The 12,686-nt window shown below is 37.2% G+C and overlaps 1 protein-coding gene across 7 annotated transcripts in view; it reads left to right on the top strand.

Annotated features, from left to right (window-relative positions):
- The window catches only part of NRAP (nebulin related anchoring protein), a 54,091-nt gene that overhangs the window by 28,208 nt on the left and 13,197 nt on the right, over positions 1–12,686 (top strand). For 5 of the 7 annotated variants that reach the window (XM_076339048.1, XM_076339053.1, XM_076339051.1 and 2 more), the window contains 9 exons: positions 1,017–1,121; positions 1,591–1,698; positions 2,325–2,636; positions 3,698–3,802; positions 5,985–6,083; positions 7,911–8,015; positions 8,409–8,516; positions 9,302–9,415; positions 10,865–11,062. In XM_076339048.1, coding sequence (XP_076195163.1) covers positions 1,017–1,121; positions 1,591–1,698; positions 2,325–2,636; positions 3,698–3,802; positions 5,985–6,083; positions 7,911–8,015; positions 8,409–8,516; positions 9,302–9,415; positions 10,865–11,062 — 1,254 coding nt within the window. The remainder of the gene's footprint in view (positions 1–1,016; positions 1,122–1,590; positions 1,699–2,324; positions 2,637–3,697; positions 3,803–5,984; positions 6,084–7,910; positions 8,016–8,408; positions 8,517–9,301; positions 9,416–10,864; positions 11,063–12,686) is intronic. The other 2 variants (XM_076339052.1, XM_076339050.1) reach the window with 2 other exon arrangements.

Raw genomic sequence — 12,686 nt, 5'->3', positions numbered from 1 at the left:
GAACTGAAGATACTGTCAACTTCTCAATTGTTAATGTGAACGAAGCATTATTGCTTCTTGATTGGCCTTTTTCAGGCACCTACCATGTTTTCTTTTTTTGCTCCTCTGCGTCAATAAAAACCTGGCACTTACTTGGATGAGTGTTGTGTGTCTCAAAGATGACACCAGATTGAATCAGAGGAGAACGCTGGTCTCCTGACTCCTGTTACTTATCTCCTATGTACTGGACAGTACTGCTTTTCTATATGTGTTGAAGTCAGAATAGTAACCATGGATTTAGACCTTTATAGTAGGGACATTTTTTTTTCTTTTTCTGTGAGATGTAAGAAATGTAACACTTTGTGAAATGGGACATCTTTTCATAGCTTTTCAATAGCTCCTCCAACGGCTTTATGGGCTTCTGAAACAGAGCAGTGAATTTCTCTGTTGATGTTGCCCTGGGATATAAAATGGAGATGTTTGCTACTTGGATCATAAAAGGTCCTTGATATTTTCATTTAAAGTTGTAATGTTAGTCCTCACTGGAGTATTATGTCAGCAATTACATTTAGGTCACAAATTTTTGCTGCAGATTCAATTGCTTAGTTTTCTTCATTTCACACCTAAAAGTCACTATTTCTGTGTCCTATTAAAGACTTTTATTCCACCTAAAAAGTAGCTGCAGTTTAATATTGGATGAAATACATTCTTGCATACATTTTGTACTGAATATGAATTAATGTCAGCTTTATAGCCAGTTAAGTAGCTAACTTTAGGAAAAAGAATTAAAGTATCCTGATACGTATGTTGTTTCACTGCTTCCCTGAAATTTAACCATGAGTAAATTTGGTTGACCTGACTCTGTGGGTCAGCTTTTAAATTCAGATTTGGCAAAAAAAGTAATGATGCTAAAGACTCACTCACCAAATATATTAACCCTAACAAATCCTTGAAAATTTGGGATGTTTTAATCAGTATTCCTTCAACATTAAACATGGACTACTGCTTGTTAACCATGCTTTGCTTTCTGTGGACAGGTTGCCTACAGGTCAGGTAAAGAGCAGTTTCTTCATCAGTACACCATCAGTAAAGATGATCCTGTCTTCATACTGGCCAAAGCAAACACTGCCAATATCAGTGAGGTACTGTGTGAGACAGAGGTTTGGATTCCCTCACTCCTGTGAATAGTTACAGCTCCTGTTGAAATGTTTGTTCTGTAGGTAAAAGTTAGGTTCTTTCTCTGAGAAGGTCCAAATGTTTTAAATGTAAAAACTTTATATCTAAATTTAATTACTTGCTCTTAGTTAAATACTAGTCACATCATCTGTTCTGAAGACTTGTCACTTATAGTGTTTGAAGCTGTGTATTTTCCACACGCTTCCAGATGAGTGGCACATTGACAGTTTCACGGGAACCAGTGAGATAATGGGGTTACAGTATCCACAATTACAGTATGTAAGCGAAGACACCAGGATCTGATCCTTAGACATATGGTTGCTGGGCATGGAGTGTACGCTGGTCTGATGTTACTTGAGAGCTTTCACTGTGACTATAAAACAAATAGAATACACTGATAGTAATAAAGAGACTGTGTTATTGTCATCTTTTTAGAAACTGTACAAGAGTAGCTGGGAGAAGCAGAAGGAAAAAGGATTTGTGCTTCGTCTGGATGCTTTGTCATTCTTGACAGCTAAGGCAAAGAGGGATCTGGCAAGTGATGTGAGTATGGACTCCATCAGCCTTCTTTATTCTTAGGACAGCTGATGGTCCAGGTTGCTACCAGAGTGTTGGGGATGTGTCACATGTCTCAGTGCCCTGAGCCACCCTCACTGGGTTTGTGCTAAGGAGCAATGGAGGAGTTGTCTGGGCGATTGCCATTCTGTAATTAGTCAGAAGGTTTGCTCTGAGCAATTCAGAGTTTTACCCCACATGCTGACTGTGTTTTACTATTCTCATTTTGACCCAGGGTGAATTTTAGAACTCAAAATGAAGTGGAAGTCTCCTGTGAAACATCGTAACTTAATACATCTATGCCTGGCCAGAAAATTCCTGAAAGAACCTTCTGACCTCAGTGCTTAAAGAATGTTGTTTTTCTAGAGAGAACCAAAAAGAAAAGATTTCTTACAGCTTTTAGTGAACATATTATTATTGTGAAAGGGTTTATTCTTTCTAAACACTTACTAATTTCTAAAGCATTCCAGTTCTTTTTTGCAAACGGACTTCTTACTTGCTTGTATTGAGGACCAAGCATGTCACAACACTGATAGACCATTGCTTTACTACTAGCAGAGCTGTCAGTTTGGCAGCTCAGATCATTTACTCATGGTCTATTTTTTTCTTCACAGATTAAATATAAGGAAGGTTATGAGAAGATGAAGGGTAAGCTGATTGGAGTAAAAGCTGTGGAGGAAGATTCGCAGATGGCTCATTCCCTTCAAATGTCAAAGTTGCAGAGTGATCTGGAGTACAAGAAGGCATTTGAGGATACAAAGAATCAGTTCCACGTCTCCATGGATATGGTTAACCTTGTCCATGCCAAAAAGGCTCAGAATTTGGTCACAGATAGAGGATACAAGACAGCTCTCCATCACTACACAGCCCTGCCTACTGACATGAAAGTGGCATGGGCCAAGCGGGCCTACGGATTGCAAAGTGATGTAAGTCCAGAGCTTAATGTATTTCAATACCCTTTCATTCAACCCCTTCAGACACTTAGGGCTGAGTTTCTTCAGATGTTTATGCTTTAAATGCCATGACATATTTATGCACCTAATTTTTCAACTATTAAACAGTTAATATTAAAACAGTAAATATTAACCACTTGTTTGCTCAGCAGATATATTTAAGGTTTGCAGTGTTTTTGAGGGGTGTTATAATCCTGTTTATGAGCATGGCTTCTTCAAAGCCTACTTCAAATGTTAATAAAACACTAGGATTCATATATGGTGTACATTTATTTTTTTTACTTAATGTGCAGGGAGGTTACATAATTTATGGTGATAAAATTTGTGATAAAATTCGATATGGAGGCCACATGCTCAGCTGTAACCATCGGATGAACTGTCTGATACTGTAAATGGTTACTATAAGTCAGACTTTCCATTCTGAGGTTTTAAGTCAGAACTTTTCAAGGAGACTAAGATAGATATGTGTACAGGTGTTGTTGAGGTACAGGTGCTGAAACCCTTCTGGCTTCTTTGAGAAACCCAGCTGTAGTGCTTGTATAAGCTTTTGGAATTCAGTAGACTGTTGGTAGGAGAGATTTTGTGAGGAAAGTGAGAAGTATTGCTGTACTCTTCCTCCTTAAAGACACATGGAAAAAACAAAACGCTTTCCTTCCAGTATAACAAAAGGATAAGGGTTGGGAAATGCTAAGTATCATTTTCTTATCATTACAAATCATTAATGATCTTTTAAACAGTGCACTATGTACAATAAAACTGAAGTTTTTGCTACGTTAGAGTAAAAATTACAAAAAACAGTAAGGTGTAGACCACCTCTAAAAATTACCTTTCAAAGCATATTGCACAAGTGCTGGTGAGTCCTGATACTTCTATTTCATTCTGTATTTTTTATGCTTTCCTTGCAACTGTGCAATAGTGAATAAAACAAAAGCAGGCACTAATTTGACTTGGTTGTTGTTCCTGAGATATCTGAATCCTTTAATGGCATTTTAAGTGTATGAACACTAACAATAGGACTTTTTTTTCTTTGTCAGAACCGATACAGAGCAGATTTGAACTGGATGAAAGGAGCTGGATGGATAGCCACTGGGTCATTAAATGTGGAGCAGGCTAAGAAGGCAGGAGAACTCATTAGTGAGGTGAGATTTCATGACAGCATGTAACAGAATTTGCTGCATAATGCGTGCAAAATGTCTGTATAAAATTAAAATAATTTCCACTCAAAGGGGAAAGAAAAAGGCATACCACATGAAAGTCCTCAAAACCAGGGATAGGACTGGTAATTAGAGGGAAACCAGATACCAAACACACACCAGTAGGAGTCCACATAGCCTTTGCAAAAACAAAGTAGGTGACAAATGATATTATGAATAATAATGGCAATCAAACAGTGCTCAATTGCTACCCACTAGCCTACCTTTTTAATGAAGCAAAACAGGAGAGATGATGAAAAGATGCAGTCATCGGACCCAGAATTTTCTTTTGTAACAGATACACGTTCCTTCTTGCTCCTTTTTCATATATAGTCACGTTAGCTATTGAAATTCACATAGATATCTCTGTCTGTAGCTATCTATCAGCCCAAGTAGTTTTCATCCTTATTTCTCCCTAGAACCAGTATCACTTACAGGAAAAGGCGAACTCTAGAATCCTTTGTGCCAGTCCCATGAGGCCTTCAAAGGAGGCTGTGGTTGAAATGGTTAAAAGGTTCATAGTATTCTGTTTCTGTTATTTCGGAGGGAGTCCTACTGGCCAAATCTGCTGCAGTAAGAGACTGAATCCTGTGATTTTTTAGATAACCACTGGTGATGCAGGAGTCATCTGTCCATTCACTCAATGAGAATAACAGCATAACCACTGGTGTAGTGTCCCAGAAAAACATGGTCATCCTTTCACATCTGCTTGATTGCTAACACTATTTTTTTCCCGTGTAATCATCTACAATGAAGGATGATTTTTTTAGACACAATAAACTAGATCCTCAGCTAGTGTAAAGCAAGGTAGCTTCATAAAAGCAAGTACAGCAATGCCAGCTGGAATAGTAACTGTGAATCTGTATAGGTATACCATTTTGATGTTATAGTAGTGAAAACTGCCGAGTAGAAATTTGACCTGCTAGGTTGTTCATCTCAACCTTTTTGTGAGTACTAAATAATTTTAGGTGGCTATGAGCCTTCGCCCTTCTTACCTACACACAGTGACTAGCCCTTGTAATACTGCTAAAAAGCAATTGCCAGAATATCATTTTGAGGAATTTTATGTAGAGATGTTCTGGTCAACTCTTATTTGTCTCTACAGCTGATCAGGACAAAGTGTAAACCACTTTTGTCCCCAGTTACAGTAAGATTTAGTAAGACTGCTCATTTTTAAGGGATTCCTTTCTGAAACCAAAACATTGCTCATAAGCTTGTAATACCTTAAAAGTGTTAATGTGTTTTGCATTGGTGTTTTGAGTCCCCAAAGAATCAAGATGTTGCCTCAAATAAATCTCTGTGGATCACAGCTCAATTTAAAGGAGCTGTGCTCCTTTTTGATATGCCTTTAGACTCAAACACTGAGCTATAAACAATTTCCAGAAGAGCCACGAACATGCTCATTGACTTGGGAGTTCAACACAGGCATCAGGAAAATTTAGTATGCACTACTTGGAGAAGAGATAAGAATATTGATGGTGTAGGACAACTCATGCAGGAAGGGAAGCTTTTAGTGACCTGTCCATATGGAAAAAGTGTCATTTTGCCATCAAACAGCCTTAATCTTAACTATATATATATAACAAGATCTCTCAGAAGCAGCTATGGGTCCTTTCAAGCAAGCAGAATTAATATAATTATCTGGAAGATATATCATAACAATTAGGCACAGTGTTAATGGCTGCACAGATTTTCTATAGGTGTTAGGAGCAAACCTAAACCCTGAAACAATGTTAAATGGTTGCCATTATTAACACACTACAATTGTATATCATTTCTTGCTTAAAGAAACTATAAATAAAAAATACAATCAGTCATACTGTATTTGAAGTAATCTGAAAAAGATTTTAAAATCCTGAGTTCTGGAGTATTTAGGTAGGCAGAATCTGATTTTGAAATGCTTTCCTTATTTTAGGGAAAAATACTTTAATATTAATCGGCAAAAGGTTATTGTTAAATTGAAACAAATATTAATCTGAAAGTACCTAGGACATAAAGATGAGGAAAGAGGAATAATAATTATGTTCACAAATTCACTCTAATCTCCAGCAACCTAAGATTTTTCTCTTTCAAATAGCATGAAAGAGCAGCACAAAATTCACAGCTTTGATCTTTTTCTGCTCAACAGAAGAAGTACCGTCAGCATCCATATGCTTTGAAGTTTACCAGTATTAAAGACACTCCTGAGATGATCCAGGCTAGAATTAGTTATAACCAGGCTGTGGATGTAAGTTATAATGTATATACATTATGATTATAAGAGTGGTATCCTCTTTGAACGACCTGATTGAAGCACTGGCTTTCTCTCTCTTTCTTTCTCTGAGATTATCCTTGAGAACCATGAAACTTCTGTGTTCTGGTGTGGTACATCTCACAAAGAGCATGTTTCTAACTTGGAATGAGAAGTCATAGAGATCCCACTGAAGTGAATGGGAGTTTCATGTAAAAAGGGCTTTCTGGCCATTGTTTTTTTTCAGACGTAAAATTTAGGAGTAAGACTGACCTTTGACCTTTAGAGACTTTTGGCCTTTTGAGATTCATTGGGGAAGAACACATTTGGGGTTCTTTTCCCTTTTCAAACAGATCTTTCAAATTTCAGTTTCTGCATATTCTTTGGAAACAAAATGTAAGGCAGCATGAAAAGGAAGAAAAAATAAATTATTTCAAGCTGTCATCCTGCTGAGAGAGAAATCCAAGAGGGGAAACCTTAAAGGGAAGAATTGAGGCTGTTTGGTGTTTAAACATGTTTATTTTTAATAGAAGAGCGATTTAAAAATATTGTAGACTTAACTGGGATAATGCAGAAGTGAATAATAAGCAAAAGTCACTCAAAAAAGACAAGTTTCAAACATGAGAGGATGTTTTATTGTGAAAACAGATATATTTAAAGTGAAGAAGAAGATGAAAGACTTTGTGTAAAACACATGCTATTGTAATACTTATAGCGTCTATGCCTTTGGTTTAATTAATAAGATCCAAAAGGCTTACATCTCAGGCAGGATAAATGTAAGTCATTCTGTTCCACTGAGCCACAGTCAAAATCAGTCTGCTGCTCTACTTCTTCACACATGGAGTTCTCATTAATTTTCCTCTTATGGAACTGCAATACAAGTGGGCCTACTTGCTAAAGAAAGTGGCAGCAGGGTGAAATGGAGAGGTTCATTCTAATCTAGAGGGTCTCAAACCCTCACACAGAAATAATAGCTTGGGAAAGGCAGGTCAGGTGGTCAAGACAAGGGTCATATCTGAGGCCAATAAAAATGGTGGCTATCCGTACTCATCAGAAAATTATGGTGTCAATGTAAGAAGAAACTAAACTAGGCGAGAAAAATAATGTGAAAGAGGTGAACTCTGCATAGCCATAGTAAGGGAAGTTCCAGTTAACTGCATAGAACTCCTCTTATCTGTCTGCAGACATCCAAAAGTTAGCTAGTCCTGAGCAAACCCTATGTTCTTTCTCCAAGGACTGATATGAGTAGCCCACATAGACACCTATTTTACATTGGGATCAGTCAGCTTCTGAGTTTTTTTTAATCTCTTGCCATTGACTGTTGAGTACCCCCTTGCAACTAGCTCTGGAAATAAACTTGGAGTAATTGCACAGATAATTGCCATCATATTTATCTGCTAAAAATGAACAACTTTGGAAAGATGTGTTTGGGGAACTTCAACTCCCCAGATTTCTGTGGAATTTCAAAGTGTTGGTGGGCCACTCATGGCTGCACATCCTTAATAAATGCTGTTTATCTCCCTACTCACATATGTTGGAAGTCTTATCAAATTAATATTCAAATACCTGAATTTTCATATACATTGATTTATACACTCAAAACTTCAAGGAGTTCCTCTCTAGCATACTCTAACTGATAGGTGTGTCAGACTCCCAAAGCTTTTTGAATACTTTTTGACTGATACAATTGCCTGTATTTATTAATGCTGCTGTCACTTTTCTGTAGTCTTTGCTTTCCATAAACCTATTTGTTAATGTTTTTGTATGAACTAGTGATTGAATGTGTAGTGAGTACTTGCTACTGAAATTCACCTCTATTTGCAGAGGCTGTACAAGGAGCATGGAGAGAGTGTAAAGCATCAGTATACACCAACGACAGATCTTCCTGAAATTCTTCAGGCCAAATTAAATGCTATGAATATCAGTGAGGTATAAATCTGACCTTTAATTTTTAAAGGAAAGTTAAAAAGTTGATAGTGCTTTGCTGTTTGTCCTACACAGGAAGTCATACTAAATTTCTTTCCTTTCTCCAGTATATCATCATTCTATGGTCTAAATGTTTCTGAAGTAATATGAGATATCAAACTTCTTATCAAACTTCTCCTAGGTGAGAAAGATTAAGAATGAACAAACAAATACATTTTTATAATGGACATTTGTCGTGTAATTATTCCTGTTCTGTATTGATAGTTTCATTTATGTTAGCCCTTTGTGTTAGAATACAATGAAACTAATGTGGTAACATTGCTAGGATAGCAATAATGCTGCAGTGTCAACCCTCTGAACAGCAACTCTGCTTTATTCCTGTTCCACATTTCCTAGATTCGCTATAAGGAGTCCTGGGGAAAGATGAAAGACGGTGGCTATCAACTGAAACTAGATGCCATTCCCTTCCAGGCAGCAAAGGCTTCGGGTGAAATCATAAGTGATGTATGTGAACTTACTGCTGATATTGTCCAGTAGGATACGTCAGTCACTCCAGACTGTTTCTGGTCTGCTGAGTGACTCTTGATGGAAACAGCAAGTCCAGCCAACTCTACATCTGGGAGACATCTGGCCTTGGTCTAGTTAGTTGTGCTTTTGGACGTGCAGACGCAATGAAGTGTATTGGTAACTAAGCAAAGGAAGGTTTGCGAAAGCAAACACCCATTAGCAAAGTTGACCAATTTAACCTGCTGTAGTGACTGGGCAATCATAGGGATTGTTCAGGAGCTGTCAGCCACTGTTAGCTAGGCAAGCTTTGGAAGAGAGAGTATATTAAGGAAGTTCTACCCTTCAGGGTTTGTCTTGGTGTCCTTTACAGGTTGTAGAGATATAAAGATTAATTTCAAGCGTAGGAGACTAGTTGTTCTGACTTTGCTAGAGAGCTGATGGAGAGAGGCTCCTTAGAGGTTGATTCTGAGCACCTACACCAAGTTCTTGTCTTCCACCACCTGTGTAATAGCAGATAACTAACCTAAGCTATTTCTAAGTGTTCATTGGTGTATTTTCTTTGTGTTTTTCTCTAACTAGGATAAAATATTAAAATGTTTGCACAGGTGAGGTCTACCTAGCATCCACTAAAGGTTCATTCAGGTTTATTATCATATTGAGTATAGACAGAATTTATTGTCCATAGCTCTCTTTCTGTAATATGAAAACCCTTTTATTCAGGTTTTAACAATCTGACTAATACTTCACTTCTATTCACGTTTCTATTCTTATTTCCTTTTTAGCACAAGTATAAGGAGGCATTTCAGAAAATGAAAGGACAGATGGTTGGCTCATGTGGCCTGGATGGTGATATTCATATTGCTCATTCAGTCCATGCAGCATCGCTACAGAGTGATGTAAGTACAAGAAAGAAGATGTGGGCATTTTGGAACTGGTTTCCTAACAGTGGGTAGTTCCTCATGGAAAATGCACTTAGCTGTGGACTAGCTGTGGGATAGCTTACTATTTAAAACTTAGGGCTTTCTCTCCCGCTTTCCAGATATTTTGATATAATCATGATATTCTTACCTTTTTTTTACATTATTTACAGTAACATTAATTTGACAATAAAAGACGACTGCATTCTTGCACAATCCCCTGTTGCATACCACTGTTGCCTAGCACAGAATATTTTACTCTGTAAAAGTATCACTCAGAGGCAGGTCTCATTGACAATTAGTAGTGGTCTTTGTACAGAAGTAAATTAAATTTGGTAGAGATACAAAGTTATTCAGTGATTATTTTCAATTTAATGTTTTCCTGAAAGACTAAAGGATGAATGAGTTTATGGAATTTCAAGTTGGACTTTTCTGGTTGGGAAACGGTTCCCATTTGGTCTTGGGGTATGCTAAGAATCACATCATTTGTTCATTGTCTGTAAGAATTGTAACTGTAACTGTTCAGTGCATTTTGAACACTGTGGCTTGATTCAGAAAGCAGTGAAATATTTGTCTGACTTTAAGCACATATTAAGAACTATTTATCTTCTTACCAAAACTGTCCATAGCAAGCCTGATTGTGGATATAGATGGGAGAGTGTTCATGGATTTCAGTGAGTGCTGGGCTTGTACTGGGATTCTTTCTTTTGTGATGGTATGCTTAGACATACAGGTAACAGTAAGTGTCTGAAGAATTCATCCATCTGTCAGGTTACTCTAAGTCAGTTTGATGATCATCAATAACTCTGGATGTTCATTATCTGGATGAACACACTGAACATCTCAAATTTGCATAATCTGATAGGGAAATGTCATGTGAAAAAAAAATTCTTTGAAGATTTCTATGGCTTTCTTTCCTGGACAGAGACAAAAAGTGAAAAAAAATTCAACACTAAAAATAACATTTAAAACTATGAAATGAAACTGGCCAAATCAATAGAGACCAACAAATATTTTGAGTGAGGATTTGTACTAATTCTAATATAAATATAACTGCATTTTATCCTCAGGTAGTAGCTTCACCTTTTTGCTGTGCTTTCTAGAAATGCAGTGAATTAAGAATTCATTTATCAGCTTGGTAATTTTATAGATTCAACATACCCAGTTTTAACAAAAATAAAAAGTATAAATGATGCTTAATGAATACAATGTAGATGGCTACTATTTTGATGAATAATAGGCTGCCACATATTCTAATTATAAGTATTGAACATTCACAGTATAGTTAACTAAGTTAGGGAACTTACTTTTAAAAAGAATAATTTATACTGGAAATTGGAAGAAATATGGAGAATGTCTCTTCCGATCAAAACCTGAATTCTTATTACCATGTTGTGATATCTATGTGATCTATTTTTAATTTGATAGGTGAAATATAAGCAAGGTTTTGAGGACACAAAGACTCACTTCCACCTGCCACTGGATATGATAAACTTGGTACATGCCAGGAAAGCCCAGTCTTTGGTCAGTGAACAAGCATACAGACAGCTGCTACACCAGTACACTTCTTTGACTGATGATGTGAGATTGCAGTGTGCCAAGAATGCATACAAACTACAGAGTGAGGTAATTGCAAAACATCCCAGCGATATTTCCCTGTTGGGTCTGATGCAAGATAGTTCTATTCCAAATCATGACAGCTGACGGTATGTATTTGAGCAGCAGCTGAGGGATAAACAATGGCTATTCCCCCTTGATTACATTCAGAAATGAGACATTTATCTTATCGGGCAGTTGTACAACATGTGTGATCACACCATACCAAGAGATAAAGTATACCGAGAGTTAAAGTATAGTAGTCTTTGATGATCGGGCAGAGAAGTGTTTGCAAGTAGGGATGATTGCAATGTTGGTGAAATACTCTTTTTGAGGTCTTGTTAACCATGCAAACTGTTTACCAACTGGTATTTGAGTTGGTTTGCATCTGGGTGAAATTAATGTGTACTTCCACAAAAAAGATGCCTATTGTTAAAAATCTGATTTGTAAGAGACTTGTAAACTCTGGTCCAAGACATAACCATTGAAATTCTGAGAAGGATGAGTTTAGCTCCCTGCGTAATCTTGAGTAAAATTAACTGGATAATGCCTTACAAATTCAAGGTTAGGCTGTGTCTGTAGGCACAGCCCTGAGCAAAGGGCTTTTAATAGCTTACGTTGCCTCTGGAGACCTCAGGAGGGGCTGTATCTTAAAAACAAGTCTGGCCCCCAAATGCTACTGTATATCACGTTAACACTTTCAGCCAACAGTCTTCAAGACGGCAGACTGTGTTCAAACAAGTGTAAACATCAGATGCCAGTTGTGCTGCCCTAACTCGGGTGAAAACACATGTAATCAGAGATTCTGAGGCAGGTTTCCATCCATGCCTCTCTTCTGAATTGGGAATGAAATGCTGGTTGACAGCAACATGTCTCAGAGTGCAGAATTTAACTCTTGTACCAGCTGGTGCTAATAGCTGGCAAGGGGTGAGGACCAAGCTCTAGCATTGTCCTCTCTTATCTTCCGACTCACAAAGGATATTTCCTGTACACACCACCGTGATGCCTTTGAGTCTGGAGATTAGCACTGGACAGACATGGATGGAAGAGGTGCTGGTTCTGTTCCATTTCCATTATAAGTGGTTGGCTGAACCAAAACGTCTCATTAACTAAAGCTAGTTCTTCCCTCAGTAAGCAGTAGCAGTTTCCACATATCCATCAAGTAGGCAAATCTGTGCTTTACTAGTTGTTTGGTCTTTATAGCTCTTTTGAAGTAGAAAATAAGATGATCCTCCTCCTCCTCACTCTTCTCATCATCAAATGAAATAATATTTGTAGTAATGTATCTACCGGTAACTTATTGGTAACTTTTGGAAAAGTAATATTTACAATGAGTCACTGCTGGGTTTGGTGGTCTGGAAAATATTTTAACAAAATCTGTACAGTAGCTTAGTGCTATTTTTCCTTAGTGTTCCCTACTTATATTATGACCATTCAGAACTTTTTAAAAGCAAGGCTATTTTGTCTGCAATTCCACTTATTAAAAAAGTTACCAGCTCTTATTTAAAAATATTTTCATACACTTTCTAAACTGGTCTTATTTTATATATATTTATAAATAAATAATATGTAGCTGTGGTTTATGTATTATATATGAAGAAAATTCATGTATCTAGGAAGAGTTTTTTCAAGGTTACAAATGGAAGTTAGGAGC

Source organism: Aptenodytes patagonicus, chromosome 5 (genome assembly GCF_965638725.1).
Source record: "Aptenodytes patagonicus chromosome 5, bAptPat1.pri.cur, whole genome shotgun sequence".
Taxonomy (NCBI): Eukaryota; Metazoa; Chordata; class Aves; order Sphenisciformes; family Spheniscidae; genus Aptenodytes; species Aptenodytes patagonicus.
The sequence above is the reverse complement of the archived record's forward strand: the minus strand, read 5'-3'. Positions and strand labels throughout refer to the sequence as shown.